This window comes from Solanum dulcamara, chromosome 7, assembly GCF_947179165.1.
Source record: "Solanum dulcamara chromosome 7, daSolDulc1.2, whole genome shotgun sequence".
In the NCBI taxonomy this organism is placed as follows: Eukaryota; Viridiplantae; Streptophyta; class Magnoliopsida; order Solanales; family Solanaceae; genus Solanum; species Solanum dulcamara.
The window spans coordinates 15,666,944-15,677,291 of NC_077243.1; the positions used below are offsets into that span (position 1 = coordinate 15,666,944).

General features: G+C 35.1%; 1 protein-coding gene across 2 annotated transcripts; it reads left to right on the plus strand.

Moving 5' to 3' along the window:
• Positions 1–6,251: 6,251 nt before the first annotated feature.
• Positions 6,252–9,805, plus strand: LOC129895301 (histone-lysine N-methyltransferase ATXR6). 2 transcript variants are annotated; one of them, XM_055970996.1, is made up of 6 exons: positions 6,252–6,622; positions 7,327–7,416; positions 7,513–7,739; positions 8,309–8,409; positions 8,520–8,810; positions 9,107–9,805. In XM_055970996.1, exons 1-6 carry the CDS (start codon positions 6,343–6,345, stop codon positions 9,264–9,266), a joined length of 1,149 nt encoding a protein of 382 aa, XP_055826971.1. In that variant the 5' UTR covers positions 6,252–6,342; the 3' UTR covers positions 9,267–9,805. The 2 variants fall into 2 exon arrangements, with proteins under 2 accessions (XP_055826971.1, XP_055826972.1); XM_055970997.1 differs by having other exon boundaries at positions 6,258–6,622; positions 8,520–8,732.
• The last annotated feature ends 543 nt before the right edge of the window (positions 9,806–10,348 follow it).

The following is a 10,348-nucleotide window of genomic DNA, read 5'->3' on the forward strand; positions in this document are numbered from 1 at the left end:
CGTGTTTAGGCAAAAATTGAAACATCGTATACAACGTTTTTAGGGGATGTTACACACTTATTCTGTAAGTGACCTATCTTTCCACATCCGTAGCAAGCATTGGTGCCCACACGACACTCTCCCAAATGGAGCCTCCCACATCTAGCACATGGTGGTTTTCCTCTAGAACCTTGAGCCATACTTAATTGGGACTGAGAACCTTGAGATTGAAATTTTTGGTGACTTAGCGATCTCTGATCATACCTGGTATTAGGTGTAAAAGCATTTGTTGGGGAAGGTGCATAATTGGAAGACCTTTTCTGAAAGAAAGACTTGTTACCCTTCCCTTGCTTCTGCTCATTCTCATGCCCAGCAGACTTAGCCTTCTTGCTTAGGTGTTCTTCTCGGTCCTTTTTCTTGTCATCCTCAACCTGCTGAGCATACACCATCAATCTAGAAAAATCTATGTCAGAAATCATTAGCATTGCCTTACATTCTTTCTTTACATGTTTGCCTAGGCCAGAGACAAACTTCCTCATCTTAGACCTCATATGAGGAATCATTTCTGGAGCATATTTGGACAATTGAATAAACTTCAAACTATACTCTTTCACAGTCATACTCACTTGCTTGAGGTTCACAAACCCTCAATTTTTGCTTCACGTAGCTCTTGGGGAAAGAAGTTATCAAGAAATGCTCTTTCAAACTCATCCCAAAGAGCAGGCTCTACATCCTTACCTCTACTTTCTTCCCACTGGTTATACCAGACATTTGCCACATCCTTGAGTTGATAAGACACCAACTCAACCCCCTCGATCTCTGTAGCATGCATCGCTTTTAGTATCTTCCACATCTCATCAATGAAATTTTGGGGGTCTTCATCAACGTTAGAACCCGTGAAGACCGGTGGATTCATTCTCAGAAAATCTCTGATCCTCGTGGCAGCAGACGGCTCTTGATAACTAGAGCTAGGAGTTGGTGAACTTTGGCTACTATTTCGAGCAGCCACCAACTGGGTGAGCATAGCAATCGCTCCTCGAAAATCATCCTCAGAAGTAGGAGTGGTCTGAACAGTAGGTACTTGGGGTACCTCAGTAGACCTTGCAGGTCGGCCCCTAGTTCTCCGTGGAGGCATCACTGACTGTGGAACCTCAGTGCTGGCAGCGTTCCTCTGACTAGCTGAACGTTTAGGAGGCATGTCTGAAACGTGTAAACGCACGAATTAGAAAGAAAGATTTTATAGAGTTAAACTCTATCGCACGAACTAAGATTATGAAAGAAGTGAAATAATTCCTAATGTCCTATAGCTTCCTGATTATAAGTGTGGTGCACGACACACCCATAAACAAGACTCTACTAGACACGGCTTCATAGACACCCTAGGACTCTTGAACTCTGTACTCTGATACCAAGTTTGTCACGCCCCGAGAGGGTACCCTAGGCGTGGCCGGCACTCAGAAACCATCTCTAGCTTCCGAGAGAACCACTTGGTCTCATTACTCATTTGTTCATCAGCGGAAGACTTAATAATACTAATGTGGGCTTGTCATAATCAAAGGAAAAATAGATAATTCTTAGAAGAAGTAGTTTCTAAGGAGAACTACTCCGATTACATCATCAAACTCTGTCTATGAAGCCTCTAATACTCTTAGATGGTGTCAATGACATGTCCATGGCTACCTCAAAAGAAACATCACACTCAACAATAATAAAAGGATAAGGAGTTCCTTCGAATATAAGAAGGACTCACCAAATAGCTAAAAAGAAATGATCTTCAACTATGCGCCTGTTGAGGATCTCTAACACCTGTATCTGCATCATAAAACGATGCAGGTCGAATGACGTCAGTACATGGAATGTACGAGTATGTAAAATGGCAGGAAGGTAAGGACAGATATCAATAAACTCCTCTCGAGAAAACTCAGCTCAAAACTCAACATTATCTCAACATCAATATGTAATGCAAGTTTAAAATATAAAAATAATAGTAATAAACAATGCTTACTCAGTTGGGAGTTTCTCTAACCGACAACCATCACTTATGAGCTAGCGATGATACAACGAAGCGATGTCGTTGCCACATCCATCCAATACCTTGCCAGGGTAAAGGACATCACCATCTTGAATCCATTCATCAAAGTCCTCTTTTTGGGACTTAAGAGGCATAGCCTCCATCCTACGCTGGCTACGTAGTTCTGGGGTTTGAGTAAATTAAACTCTTACCCAACTCGGTGCTCAATACTACTCCCAAAATATTTGCTCATATTAAACTCATCATCTAGTCTCATTGGACTTTAATTTAAATCATCAAACTCATCTCATTTCATGTTCATCAATCATTATACTTCCAAAAACATCATTTTCATCTCATCAAAACATCTTGCTCAAAATATCATTTTCTCAAATTCATTCAAATTCAACTCTTTTGCTCTTTCAAAACTCAATAAAATACATATATAGTATTAATTCATATAACTCTCTTTTTATCAATAAAAAATAATAAAAAGCCAACATCTTTACTCAAAACATGTGTAAAAATTTTCATGAACATCAAATCAATTAGGATTCATGGAAAAGTAGCCATGAATAATAATTCCAATAATATGAGAGATAACAATAATAATAATATTAATGCATAAATATATCTAACTCAATAGAAGAAGAATTAATTCATTTAGAATTCAAGATTTGGATAAAACTCAACTATAACTCAATTATAATGAATTTAAATATTGGGCGCATGGACAAACTCAATCCGATGCTATGAAAGCCTTACATACCTTAAATCCGAAGGTTTACTCCGAATTGGAATACTCTTGGATCCCTAGCCTTTTCTTCTCGCCGGAGCGTTTTGTGTACTATACGGAGTATAAGAATAACCGGAGTAGTATTTTTATACTACTAAAACTAAAACTATATTTGAGAAGAAGTATATAGAGAGAAGAAATGCTTAAGAAAGCTTGATGAATAAAATGAGGAAATAAGGTGGGTATTTATAGGTGGGAAAGAGGGACCTAACAATAAATAAAATAATTATAAAGAAATCTGAAAATTTAATGGAATATATTGATGTCATGGATGATGTTAAATGGAGGACAATTTATGTCATGCATGATGTCAAATGCATCTAGATGTTTCCATGGTAGGTAAGATGAGTTCTTTTTAACAGAATACTCGTTTTCGAAGCTGCATTTGAATAAGATAAATTCCTTATTAGGATTTGGTGTCTTCATAAGAATTGTAGATATGAAAGTCTAGTTTCATATCGTTTAAGAATCAACCAATTTGGAGCAACCTACAGTGAGATATGAATTTTCTTCTATCAACACTCAATTCCGTCACAGCACTATATCTTGCAAAGATTAATTTATTTGACCTACTTATACTCCGAATTTGAAGTTAGGTTCATGAAAGTTGTAGGTAAGTATGTTGTGATTACCCATAAATTTGAATCACCTAATTTGGACCAACCTATGAAGAGTTATGCCCAAAATACAGAGGCTGTATTATTTTCATCGAGAATTGAAATACCGACATACAACATTTTAGGGGTTGTTACACAAATGTTGCTGCATGCAAGATAGCATGACCCCAAACAGTAATTGACAATTTAGTTTTCATTAGTAGATGTTTTGCTATCAATTGTAGGCGCTTAATAAATGACTCTGCAAGGCCATTTTGAGCATGAACATGAGCAATATGATGTTCAATTTTTATCCCAATTGATAAGCAATAATCATCAAAAGCTTGGGTTGAAAATTCTCTAGCATTACCAAGATGATGCATCAAAAACATGTTATTTGTGCTAACAACTTCGCAAACGCCAGGTTGCGAGATGATAAGAGGTACACATTAGACCATCTAGATGATGCATCTATTAAGACCATAAAATATTTAAACAATCCACTAGGTGGATGAATAAGTCCACATATATCTCCATGTATACGCTCTAAAATGCCGGGAGATTTGATGCCAACCTTCAGGGTCGATGGTCTGGCAATTAATTTGCCTTGATAACAAGCAACACATGAAAATTCATCATTCAAAAAAATCTTTTGGTTCTTTATCGGATGTCCAGCTGAATTTTCAAGAATTCATCTCATCATTATTGATCCGGGATGACCTATTCGATCATGCCATATCACAAATGTATTTAGATCAGTAAACTGCTGATTTACGATCATATATGCTTCAATTGCACTAATTTTTGCATAATATAGGCCAGACGACAAAGTTGGTAACTTTTCCAAAATATATTTCTGGCCTGAGACACTTTTGATTATACCAAGGTATTCAATATTCATTTTATTTAGTATCTCAACATGATATTCATTTTTGTCGATATCTTTAAAACTTAACAAGTTTCTTGGGATCTAGAAGAGAATAGCGCATCTTCTATAATAATTTTTGTCTTCTCAGGCAGAAATATAATAGCTCTTTCGGAGCCTTTAATCATTTTTGAATTACCAAAAATTGAAGTAACATTTGCTTTTCTTTTAATCAAGTTGGAAAAATATTTCTCGTCTTTAAAAATGGCATGAGTTGTTCTACTATCAATTACACAATATCCTTGTGATTGATCATTGATCTAACCAAAATTTGAGGCATATTCATATTTTTTTTCAAAAAGAAATAAAGTAAATATTATAATTAATACATGGCTCATTACATAAATTTTATTTATTTACACGGACTAGAAAAACACAAACATAATATTTAGTATATACAAATAAAAAGAAAATTATTTAAATATTATTAGACTTATCAATATTCATATTGTCTTCTAAAAAATTTAAAAAATTAGTTACATCCAGATACATAGGCTCAATATTATCTTCAGAGATAAAATTTGTGTCTGAATTATTTTCTAGCCTCTTCAAGGATGCCTGATATAGTTAAACCAAACGTTTTGATGATCAGCAAGTCCGTAAACAGTGCCCCATACCTCCACATCTATGACATATACTTTCTGATTTTTTATTTGGTAAAACTTCTGTTTTTTCACTCTTCTTTTTGTACTACTGGTCATTTCTTCGTGTTAGACGAACATCATGATTATAATTTCTTCTTCGATCATGACCATGACTATGACTACGACTGGGACCATGACCTCTTTTTCGTTGGTTACAATTTGTCTGATTCACTTCAGGGAGTGACAAAGAACCAATGGGCCGACTATCATGATTTTTCATTAGCAGTTCGTTGTGGCATTTAGCAATCAGAAGGTGAGAAAGTAATTCAGAATATTTTTTAAAACTCTTTTCGCGATATTGTTGTTGCAAGAGCATATTCGTGGGTGGAAATATGGAGTATGTTTTTTAAGTTTATCTTGCTCAGTGATTTCTTCTCCGCATAAATTTAACTAAGCTATAATTCTAAACAATGCAGAATTATATTCAGTTATATTTTTGAAATCCATTAATCATGACGTGCTCGTGGAAGCATGACCAACTTCAGGTGGTCATATCTTTCTTTTAAATTTTTCCACAGTTTAAGGGGGTCTTTTAATGTGAGATATTGTAATTTTAACCCCTCGTCAAGATGGCGGCGGAGAAATATCATGGCTTTGGCACGGTCTTGACTAGATGTCGTATTGTCATCTTTGATGGTGTCTACCAGACCCATCGATTCTAGATATATTTCAGCATCTAGTGCCCATGATGAGTAACATTTTCCAGAAATATCAAAAGCAACAAATTCAAGTTTTGAGATATTAGACATTTTAAGAAAATAAAATTTGTATCCCTTTTGTTACCTTCTTAAAAATATAGTCAAAGCGATGGAGGCTCGTGCTGATAACGTGTTATAAAATAAACTAACTTTGTAAATTAATTAAAAAGAAAGATAACAAGAAAACAAAAAGAGAGAGAATTGCTATGTATATTTCAGCATCTGTGCATATTTTACAATCACAGACCATAACATTTATAGCCAGCAATAAAAAAAAAAGGAAGAACAAGTGGGCAAGTTGATATATTTAAGTGGGCCCGCAATAGGGACATCTGCTAAACCACTTGCTCATTAACATCCTCGAATATATCATTATATTGACTTGCTTCACTAACATCCCCCCAAAAATAAGAAACTCCTAAAGGAAGAAGTTAGAATTTAACTAATTCGCTCCAACTTCTAAAACATTTTATCAACGGGCCGTGCCATGGGCCCAAAAGGCCGTAACTCTAATCTAATCTCCATGACCCGCTTAACATTTGGCGCTAATTCTCCTTTTTCCCGCGAACAGTAAATAGCGCGGGAAAAAAAACTGATTTATTTATTTCAACCCTACTGAAATCCCAAATCTGTTTTTCTTATTTACAGTTACCTCGATTGTATCTACATTTCTCAGATTTTCATTAGCTAACAATGGGTTCTTCAACAACAGTTGTGTCGCGGAGAAGAACTCAAGCTCCGAAACCGCGAAGAACGTCGAGGAATAAGTCGAAATCAAGAGTAATGGTTGAAGAGGACGAATTTAGCGATACGTTATGTGAGAAATGTGGATCTGGAGATTACCCAGCTCAGCTTTTGCTTTGTGATAAATGTGACAGTGGATTTCACCTGTTTTGCTTAAGACCCATTCTTGCTTCAGTGCCCAAAGGCTCCTGGTTCTGCCCCTCTTGCGATGACAACAAAAATCTGACTAGTATGTTTATGGGTTTTCATTTTTTTCATTCGTTTCTTTAATTTTCGATCTTTTTGTGTTAGAATTGTATTTGGGTGTTTATAAAATTTGCTAAAATTGAAGTTTGATGTTGGTTGCCTAATTTTTTCTTTTTTTGATGATACGGACTCTTCACTTTATATGTTACAACCGTGTCGGATGGACATTTTTGAAGATTGCGAACAACACTTTATAGCCTAATATTACTTGGCTCCAACTTGACTGCATTTAATCTATTGGACCTAAGATTTTTTTGTTTGATTAATTAATTTCAGCAAAACAACTCTGGTTTCTTGATTTTTTTTATGTGTAACTAAGAAAATGTCAAGAACCTCTAATGTTAGAAAATCCCAAATTATTAAGTATATTAATGGGAGGGTCTAAATGAAGTGTGATGTATTTTGATGATTCATATAGCTTATCTCAACTAGTTTTGAGTTAAGGAGTAGTTGTAGTGCTAGTTTCTTTATGAAGAAATAGTAATTATAAACAAAAATTAAGTTAGACAGAAGTGATCATCTCTGTTTTACAATGCCTTGGTCATGACTATAAAGATTCAATATTGTACATATAACACAATACAATGTCTTGACTATTTCAATGCTTGAAGGAAATAAGGGGTATACAATGCTTGCTCATACTTAATTTATTAGTGATTGATAAGGTGCTCTTTATCTAATGTGCAGAATTTCCTCTCGTACAAACAAAGATGGTTGATTTTTTCCGAATTCAGAGACCTTTAAGCTCAGTTAATGAGCTGAGTCCAGGCAGCAAAGGTAAATGCTTTATATTTTTTGTGTGAAAGCATCTTACTTATTTGCTCTTATTACTTGATCTGATGTGTGTTGCTTTTGGTTGTTTATTTTGGTCAGATTGCCAGAAAAAGAGAAAACGTAGTAGTTTGGTAATGTCAAAGAAGAGAAGAAGATTATTGCCCTTCAATCCTACTAAGGATCCTACCAGGAGATTGGAACAAATGGCGTCTCTTGCTACTGCCTTGTTAGCAGCTGGAGCAGATTTCAGTAATGAGCTTACTTATATGCCAGACATGGCCCCACGATCAGCTAATCATGCAGCACTCGAGCGAGAGGGAATGCAGGTAAAATAAAACATAAATCTTTATCATTTTGTTTGATCAAATGTGTTAGATTTAGTCCGGCATGTTATTACTGAATATATTTCTTAGAGGGATCAAAACTTTCAATTGGATGAAGAATGAAAAAGATGCATTAGCATTTGTGGTTAAAGATGTTGTATTCCTATCATATTGTCAGATAAAAGAAGGGCCAAATCTCGGAGAATACTCTGAAAATAGTATGATTTATATAGCTGACCTCAACTAACTAGATTGAGGACAGTCTGATCGATTGAGGGGGAATTCTTTATGTAGTTTGCCACATAACCAAGTCTTTTTGATGAAAAGAATTGGAGTGGTTTACAATTTACATGGATACATGTCTTTTGTGTGATGCTTGAAATTTTCACAAGGAGAATAATATTTAGCAACTTAGTATGCTCAGAGTGGAAAAGATATATATAAAACCTTACAGAAATTGTGGAAAGATTTTTTGTTTTCTTGTATTATTTAGAAAAATGGTTCAAGTTGCTTAGCATGATCTTTGAATTACCTATTTTTCAAATCTTAAGACTTCTGTTATTCAACTCCAGGTATTGTCTAAAGACGATGCAGAAACTTTACATTTGTGCAAGAACATGATGAAACAAGGTGAATGGCCACCACTCATGGTTGTTTTTGATCCCAAAGAGGGGTATGTATTAGATGACTACTTTGCTTTCCTCTGTATTCACAAATTATTGACTTTTTTGTGCAATCTCAATATTGGATGCTTCATTTATCTATTTGTTTTTGTTTTGTCAGATTCACTGTTGAAGCAGATGTGTTCATAAGAGACTGGACAATAATTACAGAGTATGTTGGAGATGTTGATTACTTGAAGAACCGGGAAGCTGATGATGGAGATAGCATGATGACTCTTTTAAGTACTAATGATCCTTCAAAAGACCTCGTCATTTGTCCTGATAAGCGCAGTAATATTGCTCGTTTCATCAATGGGATCAACAATCATACTCTGTATGTTCTTTTCCATCAACCACTTGCGTGCTTTTTGAAGTTACTATGTTATCTCATGCTTATCCTATGGCGCTTTGGGTATGACACTTAATTATATCAATCACACATCATCAATTAGTCCAGCATCGATGTGCTCTTTCTCATGGAATGAAACTGAGCTTGTTCTTTCAAAATTATACAAAGTACTGATCTTTGAATATACAGGAGACTAAAATTTTCAGCAATTCTTAATGTTGTAAGCAGTTCAATCTATAACTGGATGTCTCAAGTTAAACATAAACATGGCTTGTGTTAAATTTAAGTATGCCTTATACATGCATTGTGTGGTTTCTTTTTTGGAGAGTTCTTAATGATACATATTTCTTCTAATGCAGTGATGGGAAGAAGAAGCGGAATGTTAAGTGTGTGAGATTTGATGTTAATGGTGAATGCCGAGTTTTATTGGTTGCAAGCAGAGACATTCGAAAGGGGGAGAGGCTATATTATGACTATAATGGTTATGAGAATGAATATCCAACAGAGCACTTTGTTTAACCTCATAGGATCCAAACTGATTTGTCCAGTGTTGGTTTCTAAAATTTCAATCTATCGACACATAGAGCAAAGCCCAGTAAACAGAACGGCAAGGTGGAGGGTATACAAGAATGATTTTGTCTTGGGTGCAACAAATGCAAGGGATACATAGTTTTTGGTCTAATGATCTAGTCTCACATTTCATACCTTGAAGATATTTTTTGTGGCCTCATGAACTTGACAACCTGAGAAGATTGTGTACAAATGTCAGCTATCGGTTGATTCACTGTGTAAATGCTTTAAGTTAATCTACTGATTTGTCTTAGTTCTGGAGAAAAAAATTGTGTTCACAGAAAATTCTGATCTTTGTAACTCATGTTTCCCTAAACAGAAGTTCCTTAAGCTCTCCAAGCAACACTTCTATTGTTGAACTTTAGCATTTTTTGATCAATATCAGACTTGTTGAATACACCATAAATTGAATTGAATTGGACAAGTTTCATTTCTACTTAATATTGTTCCATCTGAAATCTGAATGACTGAATGATCATTGCAGACAACTTTTGTGAGGATTAAAGTTAGGCATGACAAGCATATGCATAGACAAACGCTTCTGGTTAAATGACATGTAATTGGTTTTGTGGAGTGGTTCTTAGTTGTTTTTTCTCTCTTAAGAGTTTCTTTATTTCTTGTAACAATTCCCTGGTAGATGCTGATTTTTCTATTGCAGTACCAAACCAGATATTTTCCATGCTTTCTTCATCAACCAACTTATAAATTCTGTGCACATGACTTGCACTTTATATGAATTTTAAGATTCTTTTATGTGGGGTTATAGATTCATATTTTGATTTATGTTAAAACAGAAATATAAACTGTTGAAGCATATCACTTACCCTACTTCTGTTACTAATTCATTCTTGCCAGACAGTTATAGTTGATTATCAGTAATAAAAATTCACTACACATTTTGTGTACTAAAAATTAAACTTGTTGTAAAGACAAGATACGAGAGGCGAGACTGAGATGGTTCGGGAGATGCATGGATGTCCTAATGCGGAGGTGTGAGAGGTTGGTCATGAATGATTTCAGGAGAGCTAGAG

What these genes read in the sequence shown, in the direction of transcription:
- LOC129895301 (XM_055970996.1), top strand. Translation starts at nt 6,343, where the DNA reads ATGGGTTCTTCAACAACAGTTGTGTCGCGGAGAAGAACTCAAGCTCCG. An exon ending in GCTGAGTCCAGGCAGCAAAG is followed by an intron (nt 7,417 to 7,512) that starts GTAAATGCTTTA and finishes TATTTTGGTCAG; the next exon opens with ATTGCCAGAAAAAGAGAAAA. An exon ending in CTTATCCTATGGCGCTTTGG is followed by an intron (nt 8,811 to 9,106) that starts GTATGACACTTA and finishes CTTCTAATGCAG; the next exon opens with TGATGGGAAGAAGAAGCGGA.